This window comes from Phallusia mammillata, chromosome 8 (assembly GCF_965637545.1).
Source record: "Phallusia mammillata chromosome 8, kaPhaMamm4.hap1.1, whole genome shotgun sequence".
NCBI lineage: Eukaryota > Metazoa > Chordata > Ascidiacea > Phlebobranchia > Ascidiidae > Phallusia > Phallusia mammillata.
Window position 1 is genome coordinate 18219540 of NC_137259.1, and position 18845 is coordinate 18238384.

General features: G+C 34.3%; 1 protein-coding gene across 2 annotated transcripts; it reads left to right on the forward strand.

Annotated features, from left to right (window-relative positions):
- The first annotated feature begins 195 nt into the window (after nt 1-195).
- On the forward strand, nt 196-18759 carry LOC145204114 (transmembrane channel-like protein 7). 2 transcript variants are annotated; one of them, XM_080076543.1, is made up of 20 exons: nt 196-307; nt 695-778; nt 1222-1288; nt 1530-1662; nt 2161-2306; nt 4360-4423; nt 4870-4951; nt 6238-6384; nt 6810-6895; nt 7322-7467; nt 8235-8382; nt 9332-9657; nt 10368-10494; nt 11170-11267; nt 11802-11909; nt 13483-13689; nt 14202-14357; nt 16508-16586; nt 17007-17080; nt 17585-18759. In XM_080076543.1, the coding sequence occupies exons 2-20, from the start codon at nt 730-732 to the stop codon at nt 17754-17756; spliced, it is 2415 nt and encodes an 804-aa protein (XP_079932669.1). In that variant the 5' UTR covers nt 196-307; nt 695-729; the 3' UTR covers nt 17757-18759. The 2 variants fall into 2 exon arrangements, with proteins under 2 accessions (XP_079932669.1, XP_079932670.1); XM_080076544.1 differs by lacking the exon at nt 695-778 and having other exon boundaries at nt 197-307.
- The last annotated feature ends 86 nt before the right edge of the window (nt 18760-18845 follow it).

The window sequence follows — 18845 nt, forward strand, 5'->3', positions numbered from 1 at the left end:
CGTGACACGCGTCAGTGTTTTGTACACAAGTGTTTTGGGTGTGTTGTGGTACATAATGACTTGCGTGTATCCGATCTTGAAATTCTCGTTTAAAACGAAATCTTTGTCAACGAATGTTTTTGTGTGTTCAATACAAAGAGTTGTTTTTAACCAAATAAATAGGAAATAACGTATTGCAGTGTGTTATGTAGCATTTAACTATAAAACTTGCTTTTGGATTTTTAGTTTTTACGTGTGTGTGTAGTTTTTTGCAGTGTTTTAAACTTGATTATGAGTGAAACAAATCAAACTGCAGGAGAAGAACCAGGTAAACAAATGATTGTTAGTTTTTTTTTTCCATTGTGATGAATTATTTTGGTTTAGTTGTATTTTGCATGTCACTATAGTTTCTTGATTATTCTGATCATACACACAACATGGTTATTTACGAATTCAAAAATGGAATATATTCTGATTGGTATAAAATGCATCTTTTTTTGACATTTGTGACATTGTTATTTAACAAGCATATTAAACACAAAGCATGTTTGATTTTGTACTAATATTATTTCACTTAACCTACTAACCATTGTTCACATATTTTATCAAAGTTTGTCACATAACAATCTCATGTCAGACTTTCACATTTACGTTACAATGCACAACAAAAACTTTTAACTAAAATTGCATGAAAAATTCTCAATGCTTTCTATAGTTTCTGCTTAGTAAGTTTAAACGCTGCATGAAACAATGTCTTGGAGTCCAAGTCCTCAAGATTATGATGATTTTGATATCAGAGGTATATTTTGCATGAAATTGGTGCATTTGTGTTTTGTATGGCATGATAAGCTGTGTATAATGTCCTTGGCAAGATATTTTAAATGTAAATAGATTTAAAGATAGAATAAATTAAAAAATATTACTACAGCACTGTTTTCTTTCACAACAAAAACAAGTTTTTTTCAAATTGTAGCAGTACATATTTGTCAAATAAAAACTAAGTTGTTTAAATTTAAAGTGCAAAAAAATAAACAAGTAAATTTTTTTAACAATTTTTTAGGTTTATACTTGCAAGTCGTCGGTCATCACTAACCATTTTTTGTGAACTTAACAATTCATTTAAAGTTCATTTCAATGTTAAAACTCTTAAGCTTTGCTTGCAAACAACAAGAACTAATTTTCATGTTCATTTCAAACCTTTGCATGAAAACTGGAATTAACAAAAACTTTCTGCTGCTACAGACTACTCTTCTGGAAGAAATTATGGCGGCCAAACACAGGCACAAATATTAACTGCACAGCTACCAAGGTATATCACTAAGCATGCAACAAAAATCTTACTATGTCTTAAATCAACTACAGCTTATGAAACTTGTAAATAAGTCAATTTGGGCATTGTTATTAACACAATCTGTATCAGTTGTCGGTGCAGAAAAAAACACAAAACATAATATCTGGCAGATGGCAATAATAATAATGCTTGTCTAAGTATTAGTGTGCTTCATAATTGCATGCAAATTCCAAATACTATTAAATATGCCTCAAAACAGCCAAAGAGCTCATCACAGCATCGCGGGAACAACTTTAACTCGGCGAAAAATGGCTGAGAGGAAGAAGTCTGCAAAGAAGCGTGTCGGAAGTGGCAATGAAGTGATTAACATGGAGCCTATCCTCGGCTCTCAAGTAACTTCCTAATTACAGTTTAAAGTCTGACAAATAGTGGCTAATAGAGGCCTTTCATCAGTAAAACTGTTGCTTTTAATGTTGTATATATCCTGTTGGCAGTTTTTGGTAACAGAAATAAACAAAACTAAATTGTAAGTATCAAAAAGTAAGTATTTAGATAAAACACCTTTTTGCTTTAATGTGCAAGCTTTAAGCCGAAAAATGATAAGCTGCAGACAGTGAACACTGTTTCGACCTTTAAGTTTATGCCTAGTTGTGGCATCAAACAGAATAGGTAAGGAATGGCTTTTTAGCCCATTGTTCACAGCAAACTGGAGTGCTGTTAGATGGCTACACTAGCTAACACGTTTTATCTCTTATCACCAGCTGCACTAATGAGACCTTATAGGTTGAAACAGTTTGCACCCTTTAAGTTTTTAGAAATTTTATGTGTGTGTTGCAAGTTAATACTTCTGTGTATTTTAATCTTTTTTCAATATCTGATGTAAATTACAGCAAGAGCTTCCAGAAGCATCTGCAGGCGCTAAAACTGTCCCAGTTGTACAAAGTCAAACTGATGCTCTCCTCGGTGAACTCACATATAAAGATATGGACACTCTGAAGGAGCTGACTTGCCCAATGGCACAAAAACGAGACATAAGGTCATTTATTTTTAACCTCTTTTTGGCACAAAGCAGTTTTTTTTCCTAATTTATAACAAATACAATGACAAACCTGACATCATTTAATTCAGTGGTTTTTAACCTTTTTTGATTTCTGTCTTAACACTTCAAAACATTTTCATTCCTTCCTAATATAATTCATAGTAGATGTTAAACCGTACAAAAGTGGTTTAAAATAGAGTCATTTCAACTTTACAAGTCACAGAGCTCAAGTTTCTATTTACAAACCACTCGTACAAATTAAAGTAAATTCATCCCCTCATGTTTTAAAATAACTGCTTGGTTTGGAGTCACTGACTTTGTTACTGATTTCTTCTATTTCTCACTAAAAGCAGCTCTCAAAACCAATTTGGCAAGCAATTCAACTGTTGCAAAATTGTCCAAACAAATGGATGAAACTTTTTTCCCTGTTTTCTAACATCTAAAAACTGTTCGCTCAAAAGCGTGTATTCATTTTCAAGTGTGCATATCTTTTAGAGACACAACAATGACACCGCCCAAAATTAAACCCATTTTACAGCTAGTAACAGAGCATAAGGCAGCATTTGTAGTTTTGTTAAAATGCCGAAATATTCTCAAAATCGTCATCTGAGAATTCAACATAGGTTGAAAGTTATTCAGCAGATTAGACCATGGGCAAAATTTTATTCCAGGTATTAAAAAAATTGTAAACATAAAAAGTAGCATGCTATCGTCTAACATAGCATTTTAGTTGTGTGTTTTTTCTTCATAAATTAGCATGTGAATGTGTATTTTAATTGTGCAAAATTTTGTTCTTAAAAACTAAACTAAAAAAAAAACTTAACTTTCAAAATGGCAAAACTTTTAGGTTTAACAGTTTCTGTAAATAATACTTAATTTACCTGGGTACTTACCATATTGAGTGTGTAAAAAAAAGTTTTTGCTGGTATTTATATGTGGAAAAATTTTGGTTTAAACTGTTGGCAAGTATAAATTTGCATAGCGCTGGTTGAAGGGTTTCTGAAGCTTTGTTAACCATTTACAGCCATTAGGAACTCCCTCGTAACCATGCGTTGATTTAAGCATCTGTTCAATCTACCACAGTCTGAGTGTCATTTCTATTAAATCAGGTTCAACAAGTGCAAAACAAACTGTTTAAACTGTGAAGACGTATTTTGTTGATACAGCAATGACATGTGGTTTGTCACTGCCTAAAGTGCTTTTTGTTTTGATTTTTGAGGGTTGAAAACCTATTTATAGTATATAATTCCACTTTTCTGGGCTGTACTTATAACCAGTGGTGGAAATCAGCCGGTTCGCACCGGTTCTATAGAACCGTCTCACGAAATTTTATGAGATCAGCGAACTGGTTAGCATTACTGGTTACTGTCAATGAACTTTTTGTAACAGAACCGGCTTAAAAATATGACTTTTGTGATAGAACCATCTGACAAAAAATTTGATTCCAACCACTACTTATATCTGTAAAAAAGATGATTTAAGATTTGTTTGTTGTGTGATTAGTGACAATTGGCACAAAAAAGTCTCGACCCCCGCCCTCCCAAGAGGCATTGTCCTGAGGAAATGTTATGGATGTTGTTTTGACCACGATTGTCGTGGAACGATGCCTCAGCCTGTTCAAACAATACCTTTGTGATGTCACACTAGTGTTCTATTATCCTGAGTCATTTATAAAAATAGGCCAGACGTCAAGCAATGCTTGTGGTCACTTGAAATCCTTTATCCTAATTGTTGATGCGATTTTCTTGTTAAAGCATAAAAATTAAAAAAAATAAACATACACATCACATTAAAAAGCCTATTGTTTGCAAACAATCCATGTTGCCAGTTGTCAGACTTGAAGTTATCACATTTTTGGGATTTTTGTTGTGTTGTATTGTGGTACGCTATAAAAAGCAATTCAGAACACTGTACAAAAACAATACTATTTTTAAGATAAAGTGTACATTAACAATACCTAGTTCGGCAATGAATGTCACAATCCTTATATCTATATAGAAGTACAGTGACCAAAATGAGCACCTTTTAATATGATTGTTTTGCTTTCCAGAAAGTTGTTGATCGAGGAACAAGGACAGCAGAGAACAAACAGGTTTTATCAAACTGAAAATGTGGTAAGCACAAATTTTACTTCACATAACTGTTTATATCCTGCAATGTTATTTGATGGGAAGCTATTGTTTGTACACTGTGTCAAGACTGCATTTCTGTTTTCTAGCATCAATTGGAAGTAAAAATTCCATTTTCATTCCAGTCATACTGTCTTAATAATATGGCTTGTGTAGGTGGTTCATTTAAACACATTGTGCAAGTATTTTTAACAGTGAGTCACTATGACTAACAATGTAGTAATATGTAATACAAATTAGTGTAAGATGTAGTATTGTGTATTTGCATTGCCAAAATTTTGTTTTAATTTCTTAACAAATATGTAATTTAGTGTTGTACGTTTGGAATGACACCACATTTTATGTTCACACAGTTAAACTTAAAAATTATTAATGGGTCATTAGCCAACCCAAATACATTACAAGCTATTTAACTAAATTTAAAATTTCAGAGATTGAAGCAATTTCGACAAAACTGGAATGAAGTTATTCGACAGTCGACATTGTGGCGATCGTCCATCCATGAAATTGAAGGTTGGCTTATTTGTTGCAGTGTAATCTTAATACAGGAGTGTGCAATGTTTTTCGTTAGTGGGCCTAACCAATTTCAGACATCAAGCGAGGGCCATACAATTTTTTTCATGTACACAATAAATTTGAAATTCTTCCAAAGCATCAATACATTTATATTCTAAAACATACAGAGTTTAGCCGCAACACTGGCTTTCACAACAAAATAATTGTTTACTAGACTAGACAAAGGGAATATTATGTCACATTCGGTGAAGTACTTGCAAACTGCTGTACAACCCACAAGTTTAAAACTGCTGGTGTAGCTTATACTTGTTACATATAGTATAGCAACTTGGGAGATTTACCAATAACTGGAAAATTTTGCTGAAATGTTGGTGAGGGTCACACTAAATAGCTTGGCGGGTCGTGATCTGGCCTGCGGGCCGCCTGTTGCACACCCCTGCCTTAAGGCGAAGGGAATGCATATTGTGTTTAACCTGGTTGTTAGGCAATGAAACAGACTGGTCGTGGAAAATCTTGTTACAAAAACGTTTATAGAGCTCTTCTGGTAAGTACTTTTATACGTTTCGACGTCTTTAACAGGTTGTCTTCATCAGGGTAAATAACACTGACTGCGAGTAGTAAAGGTTTTGTGTGATTACCAGTCACCACAAACTCAGTATGTAGAATGGGGACATTTTGATAATAACAGACTGGGAAATTATCTGAAGTCGAAGTCATTCACCATTTATTACCTTTTTTGTGGTTTCATGTTGAATTTAATATTTTTTTATACCCTGTGCAAGTTTCAACAGGATTTTGGTGACCAACTTTCTAGGAATTGTCCTTTGTTGTCACAATGGTTAAATTTTAACCAGGGTCGTGTGCGTAGTGTAAACACACTCAAAATGGAAAGTAAATTTCCCATCACCAGGTGTATGAAAAGCAATTTAAACATAATCCAAAAATGTACACTTGAATGAAATGAAAGCACGTTTATAATTTTGCTGTATTTGTCTGTTCTGTTCGATATATGATTTTTGTATTAAAAGCAGAAGCACTTAAAGATAATAAAAAAAACATATCCAAGCAAAACTAAATCCACATAAATAACAAAGTAATTCTTTTTTTGACACTTGTTGATTTGTGCACTTTCAGGATTTGATATGAATTTTCTGTTTTGAAAGCATTTTAAAGATAATAAAATATACAAATTGAAGGAAAAACATCTCCAAAAAAGACATAACCAAGTTTTAATTTACACTTTATAATTGTGGTTGTATTAATACTGCAAATTTTTGTTACAGGTCGTTTCGGTAACGGGGTGCGATCATATTTCTCTTTCCTCCGGTGGCTTTTCATCCTTAACCTCTACATTTTCACTTTAATTTTTGTTTTCATCACCGTTCCTATGATCATTTTCGACAGTGTAGGAGCCAGCTCCAACAGTACTGGTAAGTATCAATGAAATTTGTCTATAATTGCTTTGGGCTGAAACTTTAAACCAAGATGGCTGAGTGGTTGGTGCAACTGCATTGTGTTTAAAAGGTTGTGGGTTCGAATCCTATATCAGGTGCTTGTGTTTTCTAAACAAGTAACTTGAGCGACATTGCTCCAACCCAGTGGTTTCCATTCATTAAACTTGAAGTCACTAACTGCTTAAGTTAAAAAATGGAATAAAAAAAGATTCAATGGACTTACAATAAAACAGGCAGCTCAAAGGCGGACTCATTGTGAGCATAACACATTCAGGTGTTGCCAGCCCACCAGGGATAAAAAAAGTGTTTTTTGATATTTGCGATTTTTCTTTAATGCAAATTTAACATTTTATTCTCACAAAACAGCTACATTGGTAACGTTTTTTGATATGTTGTTTTAGTGCCAACGGAGTGCCAGTACAATCCCTACGATCCAAACACTGTCAGTGAATTCCAACAATACATTATATGGTGGTTCACAGGCCAGGTAAGAGGATTAAAACTTTGCCTTGGTTGACCACAAATCCAAGCTACACGGCTGTAAAAACAAAATATACTGGTTCATAAATGAGAAACTGCTTTTTGTGTGAGAAGGAAAAATGTAAAAGGGTTTTATAAGTAGAAAAGTAAATTTGCTTGCTTTTGTGTAAAAACTCCAAAGCATTACAAGTTCTGTTTTTAAATGGTGACTTAGATATTGCATTACAGATAAAACTGCCAAACCGATATATTATTCATGCCAATTTAAGTAGCATTGTAAAATTTGCAACGGAAACTGAATAACTTTGATGAATAATTCTCAAATATTATTAAAAACACTTTTTCCGTTATCCTTTAATTTATTTGTATTTATTAAAGCTGATCAACAACAACAACAACAACAACAAAAAAACAAGTTTTTTTTGCTTTTTAGGGTTTTATGGAAAACACTTTGCTGTTTTATGGATATTATGAAAGTGAGCATGTTTCCATCGCAAACTTCAATTATGAGATCCAACTTGCTTACATCTGTGTTGCATTCTTTTATTTTCTCCTCAGTCTCATTCTGATTGTCAGGAGGTACATGGTTTTATTGTTGCTTATTAAGAAAACAGCATTTGTCCAGGATTTCTAGCACAAACACAGGCATATGTCTTTATTACCCTTGTGGTTAGAAAATACAAGCTAAATTCTATGGCAGGATTTGATTTGTCTGAACTTTTAAGTAATAAATTATCATGGTACACAGGTACAGATGTGGTTCTTTGTACTGTCTTGACTTATACTATTGTGTTTGTATGTTACCATATGCCAGAGCTAACACAATTTATTCTGGAGAACAATAAAGCAAAAAAATGTAACACTAACAATAGACTATATGTAACTCTTAAGGCAGTGGTTTCCAACCTTTTTTGACTAATTCCTCCCTTAACAATTCAAACGTTTTCATTTCTTCCAAATAGACTACAAAGTAGAAGCCAAAGCATACAAAGATTATTTAAAATTGGGTTTAGGAAATTTGCATGTTAAATTCTCAGAGCTTAAGTGTCTGTTTGCAAACCACATGTAAAAATTAAAGTAGATAGCCTTAAATATGTCTTTAAGAACACTTTACACAGACTTAAAAGTAATTTAATCATAAACGTAACTGCCAAAGTACTGGTGTATATAGAATTCAACAATCTCTGTCAACAACCTGCACTGATGATGACAACAGAGATTGTTGAAACGTCTGCAAGATGTATATATTCTATATACACCAGTGCTGAACAAATATGTCCTGCTTTCAGAATTTGATTATTTTTGTGATGCCATCGGTAATCGAATTAATTATTTTATGAATCCAGGGCTGCAACTGGTTTAAAGGAGTCGTTGGTCGGTGACGAAGACCGTTTTTACACTTACTGCAACAAAGTATTTGCAGGGTGGGATTTTTGCATCACAGATGATCGGGCGGCAACACTCAAGCACAGCAGTTTAAAATATGAACTACAGGTAAAACATACAGTTGTTTTTATTTATCTGTTTATGCATGCAAAATTAAAAAGTATTTCAGTTCTTAAAATCAAATTCATGAAAAGGGTAGCAATGACAAGAATGAGACCATTAGAAAGGCGGTATAAATGGTGTGTAAGCCTATAAAATATAGCAAACCACAAAATCGTTTTGTTAGTGTGGTTACGTGTTTGTTTTTTAAGAATGGAGGACATTTTCAATTAGCTAATCATAACCTGATGTTATGATTAGCTAATGTTTTTTAATGCCTGTTTTGCACTGGTTGTTCTGGCAATAGGCCAAACATGAGTTTAGCATTACAATTTATTAGTCATTGATGTTATAAATACACATTTCACCTGGTTAACCATGTAATGTGGAAATGTCAATCACTAAATTCTCAGGAAACTCACTCATCAGGCTGGTCTGTTTCTTATCATCTGATACTGTGCTGCAAGTGGCAGACTTTATAACTGTGTATGTTTGGATAAACGTTGTTTGTCAAACTATCAATGTTGTGCATCTATTTCCAGATTGGCGATTGTTTAAGGGCAATTATGTCGCTACGTTTTCTTTCACCAAGTGAAAAAAAAATACCCATACAAGTGGTTTATTTTCTAATTTACTTTTTTAGGCCCCAGTGAAAAACAAAAACTTTGAAAATTTCTTTTTCTGTGATGCTCATTGCCTTTTTTGTGTTAAAATACTTCTTTTTTTATCAAAACTTCCGACACAGTGGCACTATTGTAAGGCATAAACATTTTAATCTAACATTCAGTGGTGGGATTCAATTTTTTTTTCAGCCGGTTCTGTTGCAAAAAGTCCATTGACAGTAACCAGTAATGCTTACCGGTTCGCTGATTTCATAAAATTCCGTGAGACGGTTCTATAGAATTGATGCAAACCGGCTGAATCCCACCACTGGTAACATTGAAATGTTTTGTTGCAGACTGACCTGGAGGAAGAGAGAATCCGTGAAAGACAAAGAAATCGAACGACGAAACAAAAAGCGGTTCTCTATGCCAAAAGATTTTTCATCAATTGTCTTGTGATCTGTATTCTTGTGGCTTCTCTCGTCGGAATTTACTTTGCAGCAGATTTTGCGCTAAAAAACAGCTCTACATATGACCAGGAGTTTTTTGTTGATCTCATCGTCACATATCTTGTGTCGATTGTTATCACCGTGGCAAACTTCATCGCTCCTGTTTTGTTCGAAATTTTGATCCGATTCGAAGATTACTCCCCTGGTTTTACAATAAAGTTCACCCTTATCAGGTAATTTATAAAAATAAAGTGAAAAAATAGGCTTAGTTTAAAAAAACTGACAGACAGCTTGTATGCTGGAATACATTATATTGTAGACGTATAAACCAGGGGTGTGCAACCTTTGTTACTGTTGGGCCAAATACGATTGCCAAAATTAGATCGCGGGCCGCACCTGTGTATAACACAAGGTGATTTTACTTTGTAGCATACCAAATATTCTTAACTACAAGTATAATTCGCATTTGATTCTAGTCACATATTGCCAGGTCGCAGAAAAATAGCATCAGGTGCATTAATCTGCTCAAAAATACATAATATTTGGACTCGTTTGGCAGTACATTTGAAATCCAAGGGTCTCTGCCGGCTGCACAACCTTTATTCAAGGGCCGCAGGTTGCACACCCCTGGTATAAACAATTACTTTTGTCATTATCAGTGTAAGCATGAACTATTTTTACACTAATTTCCAATTTGATCTAATCTCAGATTCAAGTTAAGCTTGACACTCAATATATACTCAACCAAAATTTGGTGGGGCTGGCTATCACAAAACCAGAAAGTTGAATTAAGAAAAATTAATCTTTTAACCACTTTCTTGTCTTGAAATGTCATGTGTATTATTAGGGGTACGCTCTTATTCTTGCAAAACCAATTTGCGTCAAATTGATATAAAAAATTATGTGTTAACCGTTTGGATGACAATGTTATGTATTTTTACAGGACAGTTTTTCTACGTCTTGCATCAGTTGTGTTCCTGTATGTGGTCGTTTACCTGCAGATTAACTGTGAAAGATACAACTTTGGCATTGACCCTTACCTTCAATGTAACTTCTGTGAAGGAATGCAGGTAGGATTCATGTTAACTTTTAGTTTTGCTTGATGAATTTTGTGTTATTATCATGATAAGTCAACCGGAATAGGACGATGAAATGTCAGGACAAATAACACATTTGTTAGAAAAGCGTTTTTGAGTTTGTAACTTTGTCGTCTCTCTGACTCACTGCTCTAAACCACACACTGCCCACTTGTAAGGAAATGACTGTAATGAAAAAACTAGAAATTGTGTTAACTTTGCATGGGCCTACCTGTTATCATGTTTTGTTAACCTGTAGTAGGCGTATTGTAATATCAATCACCTCAATAAGAGATACATAGTCCAGAACTATATGATAAGTGCTGTACAACTTTGCACTATAGTAGTAAACAATTGCCAGTTAAAATATTCATGTATGTGGGCAACTCATTGTAGCCCAATTTCCACATTAATTTGTGTTGTTTAAAGTATTGGTGATTATAAATGTTGTATGAATGCAAAAAATTATTTGATTGCCAAATAATATAAATTTATGGGTCTCCTTCCCTGTTAACTTGTCGTTTGTAACTTTAATAAATTGTACTTCAATATTTTTTTGGTATCTTTTATTCACATGTTGTACAACTTAATGTGATATGTTGCCAAATATTTCAAATTTCCCATATGTGTTACAATTTTTTGTGTAACATTGTTGTTTTTGTTCAACAGTGTTGGGAAACCTATCTTGGGCAAGAGATGTACAAACTGACAATTCTTGATTTTTTCATTGTGATTGCAGTCACTTTGTTTGTGGAGTTCCCAAGAAAGTAAGTAAACGTCACTAAAACACTTTCAAAATACAACAAATCTGCATGCAGTGCACAGTGTTTCGACCTATAAAGTCTCATCAGTGCAGCTGGTAACAAGAGATCGGCAGTATTGGCTTTTGTAGCCATCAAACGACACTCCAGTTTGTTGGGAGCAACAGGGTAAGCACCATCATAGGTCAAACCTTACAGGTTGAAACAGTGTGCACTGCCTGCAGCTTATCATTTATTGGCTCAATGCTTTTACATAACAGATCTATTTTGTAATTTCCTATTTTCAAATGTTTTTAAAAAATAATTTGAACATTACAATTTTGTAAAGTCATGAAAAGATAGAATATATTTTTCAATATAAACCATGTAAAGATGGAGTTTTATATCTTTAAACGGTATTAAAATAAACATACTTGCAAGCATAACATGTTATCAAGCAACCAGCTATCTTAAAACTGTCGTATAGTAAACATACCTGCAAAGTAACAAGTTTTGAATGTCAAACTTTGTCATATGTTACCATGTTGAAAATTGTATCAGATTGATAGTGGAACATTGTCAGTGTGGCTTAGCAAAATGGTGGGGTCACCAAGAATTCTCTATTCCTGAGAACGTACTTGATATTGTTTATGCTCAAACAATAGGGTGGTAAGTAAATACGAGTCATGCATCATCACATTTGCATGCAAGACGACATACGTCTGTGAGGCAATCCATTCACCGGTGTTGTATTTTTGGTGTTGGGCACGTCATTAACATTTCATACAAATGTGGGAAAGGTGGTACTTTGGTTGTTTTTTTCACAAGCATAAAGTATTACCAAATCAGTCTGAACTGTTTTTGTTTGTACAATGATTGCCCCAAATTGAACATTTTTGCATGTATGTTTCCCTTCCCTTTAAAGTTAGCTCAGTTGCAATAATATACCTTCCCAAAATATCAGAAAAAAATATGTTTTTTGCTTGTTGAGATTTCAAAAAACCATAAAACCAAAGTACCACCTAGTACCATTGTCATGTTATGTTGTAGTAATTCCACAGCATGTTTCGCAATCATTGTTGTGGTAAAAAATGCATGTGGTCAACAGATTGCTAGTCCAGCATACTAGTATCAAGGTGTTCCAGTGGTGGGGACTACAGGAATTTCATATCCCAACCAATGTTCTAAGTATCACGTACACACAGACTGTAGCATGGTAAGTAGAGAGCAGGTTTTGACCGGATAGCTGCTGCGACCTTGTACAAGGTTATTGCGGTACAATAGACAAGTGTGATGTCACAATAACACCTGTGATATGGTGTGTTCAAACCAGAGGTGGCAGATTATTCTTTCAAACCAAATTATTAATGTAAATTCTGAATTTTAACTATTGTAAGTTCATTGTGTAGCCTGTACAACAAATAATTTGTTTAAACTGTTATACAAATGTTTTATAAGTATGCCATGTATATACTATAACAGATAGCAATAATAGTTTACAAACAACATACAAACTGGCCTATATTTCTGCAATTTCAAAGTTAAAATAAGATTAAATTTTTTTACTACAGTCTAAACCAAGAATGAAAAAAATTAACAAAATTTCAAGAAGCGCAAAATTTCAGCCACCTCTGGTTTAGATAAAAAAAACCTGTCTGGTCAAAACTGTTTTTGCCAGTGTTAGAAAAACCAACTAAATTAGTTTCTCATTAGATTGCTGTGAGTATCGAGCTTCTAGCTTCTTTCCATTCAAACTTTAACCCTTCTAAGAAATTTTAGGCTGTTATGTTTCCAAAATCTCTAGCAGCATTTTCTCTGTATTTCAACCAGTGGTTAGACTAACTTAAACAGCACGTAGCATTTTATGTTGGCCTGTAGTGTCTTTATGTCTGTTGCATGTAGATTTATGCATGTTTGCTTTGCATGTATTTTGTGATTATTGGTGGATTTGATATGCGCAAATTTAAATAATTTGTAAAAATTGTACCCATTAATCTTTTCTTGACCATTAAACTTTTGCACTAATTTTCACTGCTTAAAATTACAAATAAAATGCGTAAATGTTAAAAAATGCATTTTCATCATAAAATTTAGCAGCAATTTGTGACATGATAATTTCAAATACACTAAAATAAAGTTAATTTAAATAGTTTTACAAGCTTAATTATAGCGAACAGATATTATGTAGTTCAGATTTTACCCCAACTACTGGTATGTGACCACACCCATTTTAAAATCACAGGATCGGTGCCTTTTACGCTCCGTTGCTTCCAGTAATGGTGGTACTTAAGTTCTTCATTTTCTTCTACCTGAAAAAGCTCACTTTATTATACAACTGTCGGCCAGCCACTCGACCGTATCGCGCCTCAAGATCGGGTACTTTCTTCTTCATAATTCTTCTCGTGGGTTTTACAGTGGCTGCACTACCTGTTGCTGTTGGCATTGCCATGTAAGTTGTTCTTGCAAAACCTAGCTGAATTTGCATTGAAACTTTACTGATGTGTCAATACTAAAGTCAAATTTGCCCTTATTCCCTATTTTCCTGTACATTAAAGCAGTTTTCCTCAAACTTTAATCTTTTAAGGGCATAGATAGAAATATGAAAAGAGCATTCATTTTACATTAAGATCATAACATATACATTTTTATTCTTCATTCTTGGAGCGCACTGTTTAAGAAGCACTGCGTAAAATAATGAAATCCACCTTGAAACAAATACCAGCATATTTGTTTTATAAGACAAAACAACATTTTGTCACTCCTTAGTAAACCCAGGGTTGTACAATTAAGTAATGCCAACCTTTTCATCCTTATTACATGCCTAAAACACACTTTTAGTAAACTGAAGGTGTAAAAAACAGAGTCAATTTGTTCATTTTCAAGTCAGAATATACCCACGACCTACTCCGATTTTATTGTTAAATCTAAAAATTCATTTTAAAACCACCAATTTTCTTTTAGAATTCAACCAAGTCAGGATTGTGGTCCGTTCCGTGGACTTACAACAATGTTCTCATCAATAACAGCAGCAATATTAAATTTCCCGGACTGGCTACGAGATATTTTCTGGTTCATTGGTTCAGCTGGATTCTCAGTGATCATTGGCGTCATCTTGTGGTGAGACTTGAAACCGTTAGCAAAAGCATTTTGGTTCAACTATTTGGTAACATATGCCAAAAAACTTATTTATGGCTAACCAGTATACAAGTGCTTTGACAGTCTTTGATCAAGCTAGCCTGTGTCTAGTATTCACAAGTGTAGCTTAATTACCAGTTTCTGCAAGTTTTCCACATTGTGCAAATGTATCAGGCCTGATCATGCATAACCAAGCTCTTTGTGTGTTTTTTTATCTTCGTATATTACTTTTTTGACAGTAACATTTTAATGATGCAAATTGGCATCATGTAGCACAAAATGAGTATTGCTGTTCCAGCAGTTTTTATGGGTCCCCTTCCCTGAAGGGGACACATCTTGATTTCACTCTGTTTTTTTTTCTTTTTTCCGCCGAAGTTTGTCCATGCACTTTTGGCATGAAATGTTTGGTGAATTTGGATGAAACTTTCACAGATGGTAGATATAGTAATGCAGATGTGCCATTTGCTTTGTTTGACTTGATAACCCCAGTATTTACCCTGCTAGCCCCAAAAATGTAAAACGTTTTTGTATGTTGCTGCGCACCACAAACGAAAGATTTCTGTGGTGTAATGGTATAATAAAGGCACCAGTGCATATGGTACTTGTGTTTGTGCAACATTTGGTGGGTGGTTTTGCACATGCCAACAGAGGGGTATTAACAGCCTTATGACTTCAGAAGCGTTAACAAATGTTGCTAATAGCACCTCTAGTGGTCAGAAGTTTAAACATTGTTTGATTTGGATAAAATTTTACATGACTCTTAATTGGGTCATCGTGGTTTCATATTTTATACTTTTGGGTGTTAAACCCCATCAGTTACCCCACTGACCCACTAAAATGGGTGAGTTTTTTAAACAGTGTCAGAATTGAGTGAAATTTGAAAAGCTTGCAGAATTTGTCATTTATTGGTGTCAATTGTTGTGTTTACCTTTAACTCCAATATTTACCCCTCTAGCCCCATAAAAAGGGTGAATTTTTAAAACAGTGTCTGAATTTGATGAAATGTAGACAGCTTATAGTGTGCTATTTATAGTTGTTGTTTGCTATGTTCAACCCTGTTGCCCCAACATTTACCCCACTAGCCCCCCAAAATGGGTCCATTTTGTAAACAAAGTCAGAATTGAATGAAATTTACATAGCTTGTAGAGTGTGCCATTCATAGGTGTATAATGTTGTGTGTAACCCTGTTGCCCCAACATTTACCCCACTATCCCCCCAAAATGGTTCAATTTTTTTTGACAATGTATGAATCAAATTGAATTTGGACAGTTTGTAGAGTGTACCATTTGTAGGTGTTGGTTGTTGTGTTAAACTCTGTAGTACCTATCATTTACTCCACTAGACCCCTACACAGTGTTTTTTTAAGGTGTTTTGGGGGACCGAAACGTTCCCCCAAATTTCTCCAGCGGTTTCCCAAAATTTAATTTAACTAATAAATAATTCGTTTAAGCAAATATGGCTATTTTTTGGTATTTAAATGAAACACTTGCGGTCTCTTAAAACTACTTTGCGGTCACCCAAACCAAACCTTAAAAAAAACCTGCCCCTACAGTCAAGTGCAATTCACCATTAATAGGAGCTGATTGTTTTAGCCTATTTTCTCACTATTTAACACTTTTTTCTCAGATAGTCATACAATAGAAAAACCCTCATAAATGTATGAATGGAATGAATTTGAATAGTCTACTCCATACAGCGTATTTATTTAAGCACAGTACCGATCACTGTGTTTGACGTTACAATGCGAAACTTTCTCATTGTTATCTCTTGAAATGTGTTATTTACAACTTTGCATGTGTGGGGACCCATGAGTTTCTGCTTGCAGAAACAACTAACTTTATAAAAGATGGTGGATGATATGGGACCCAAATTAAAATAAGTGTCGGATGTAAATATATGTTAAGAAATAGGTCACAGTGTATGTGCAATGGCAATATGTGCTAAGCCACCCTTCTAGTTTATATTAACTGTTGGAAGAGCAATACTCATTTATACATTATTCCTGGCAGCGATATCTTTTTTATGTAGCACAAAAGTCTAGTTTTATCTTTTTAATCAAGTTATAGCACTGTGTAAAATCAATTTAGCTTTCACTTCAATGATTGTAACTGAAATCACATTTAAATTTGCAGCCTTGTTCTTTACTACTACGTTGCACTGAGTTCAGCTCATAAGAAGATGATTTTCCTTCTCAAAGACCAACTTGCTCTTGTAAGTAACCTTGAGACTGGAAGAATGTTTTTAAACATTTTTGGGTTTTAAACCATTACACTACTGGCATAGGTTTTTACGGAACATGTGATCCAAAAAAATTTTAAACAACAAAACTGACATAAAAGGCTTGTGATTCAACTTTTGGCGCATTCTCCACTGAGCCTGCGCAGCTCAGTTAGTAAAGTGCGAGTCACGGAAAAACTCCTGTCGTGGGTTCGAATCCCAACACAGTCTAGATTTATCTTGCAATATGGAAATGCTGGTTGATTTCGGATAACAACTAATATCCCTGACATACTGTAATGACAATATGCACAAGTGCTGATACTTACCAAATATTGAGTCTCAGGACTTTGGATGGAAAATGCCGCTTTTCATACACATCAATTTGTTAACAAACAAATAATATTTCAACAGGAAGGAAAAGACAAACAATTCCTGCTCAACCGAGTGAACAAACTTTCTGCCAAATTACAAAATTCGGATGCATGGTAAGTAGACACTAGGGGGGTTGTCTGTCAGTAAAATCCCAAAACTTTTCTGAGAAAAAAATGATCATATTTGCTTACACAAAATGTTCGAATTTTTTTTCTTAAGATAAACATTGCATAGCAGGGAATATTACAGAATTTTTTTAGTATTATTTTCTTTTATCTAGTTATTTTATAAACACTGTTGGACAAAAAATATATTTACATTAAACTGATCAAATCAGGATTTTGCAGTTTAATAAATAAATGTTGTTTGGTGTGAAAGGGTTAAGCAAAAACCATATCAGATTGATCCACATTTGCTCATACAAAAAGTTTGAATTTTTTTTAAAACTTCAATTACATCTACAGAAAAAAATGTTCCATTTCATCTTGATAAGAATGGCCAACAAAGTTAATTTACAAACCCTGTCACGTGAACAATATTTGTATGAAATCGCAGCCGTATTGAGTTGCTGGAACCAATATTCTGCAAATAAATTTCAACACATTGTTTGTGTACAGGGTCGAGCAAAAACCATTCAAGCAAGCTGTAGTGCCAAGCAGTGGCAGAGACAGTGGCGTCGACAACCAGGGCTACGTTCGCGGGTCAACCGCAAGTTCTCTGCCCGGACAGACTGACCGAGAATCAAACCATGGGGCATCAATCCACAGTGAATCAGACGGCCAACAATAATCACAAAAATGTAAATTTACCTTTTTTACCAGCAGTTCAAATGTCAGGTTGAAATGGACAGAATTCTTCAATGTTTTTTACTACACCACCAATTTTTATGTCATAATTTTTTATGTAGTTTTACCGGGTGGTGGGATTCAAAATTTTTGTCAGTCGTTTTATCACAAAAGTGATATTTTTTAGCCGGTCTGTTACAAAAAGCCCATTGACAGTAACCAGTAATGCTAACCGGTTCGCTGATGTCATAAAATTTTGTGAGTATCGGTGCGAACTGGCTGAATCCCACCACTGGTTTTACCCCCAAACATATTCTGATGTATTCCCGCCTAAATGTACTTTTACAAACCGTCCGTAGATGGGAACATAACACAGTTAGAAACCCTGTTTTATGTGCTTTCTGTTTCAGTATTGCAGGGCTGTATTACTTATACTGGTGCAGTCATTTTTCACTGTTAGTTGGTTTACTTGTGTGTTTAGATGCGCTTATAATTGGAAACTGATTGGCTAGTTATGCTGGCTAAATGTTGTTTTTACTGAGGATATTTGTAACGAGTTCAATGGGGTTAATGAGTTTTAAAAGCACTTTTATCTGCAATGTAAATATTTGGTATATCCTGCCGATTTTAAAGTGTGCCTTTTAACGTAGATATTCACTGTATTACCGTGCTCAAAAAGTATTTGTTTACACTGCGTAGTGCCTTTTAACCCAGAAAAATCAGTTGTATTGCCATGACAGAAAAATGCCACATGAAAATTCACATGTCATTTCGTATTTCCGTAGTAAATTGTGATTTAACGGCGTTTCTCTTGACACTTGGGGTGTAGGCTTACTTGAACTTTTGTTGTTGTTTTTTATTTAGCAAATGCAAGTTATAATTCCATTGTTTTACATTTTTACAATTTATTATTGTTGCGTTATTGTTTGTTTGGTAGTTCATCAACGAGATGAGTACCAATGTTATGGTACTAAATTGTAATCAACTTTAAATTGTAAAAAAATGTGTCATTTTGTGTTTATGTCAGTTTAACAGCTTTGTCCCAACTATACTGAGGCGGAGACCTCTTAAAAATCATTAAGATTGTTGAAAG

Coding starts and splice junctions, on each gene's coding strand:
- LOC145204114 (XM_080076543.1), top strand. CDS start 730: ATGTCTTGGAGTCCAAGTCCTCAAGATTATGATGATTTTGATATCAGA. Junction 2,307..4,359: donor GCACAAAAACGAGACATAAG/GTCATTTATTTT, acceptor TTTGCTTTCCAG/AAAGTTGTTGATCGAGGAAC. Junction 7,468..8,234: donor CTCATTCTGATTGTCAGGAG/GTACATGGTTTT, acceptor TTATGAATCCAG/GGCTGCAACTGGTTTAAAGG.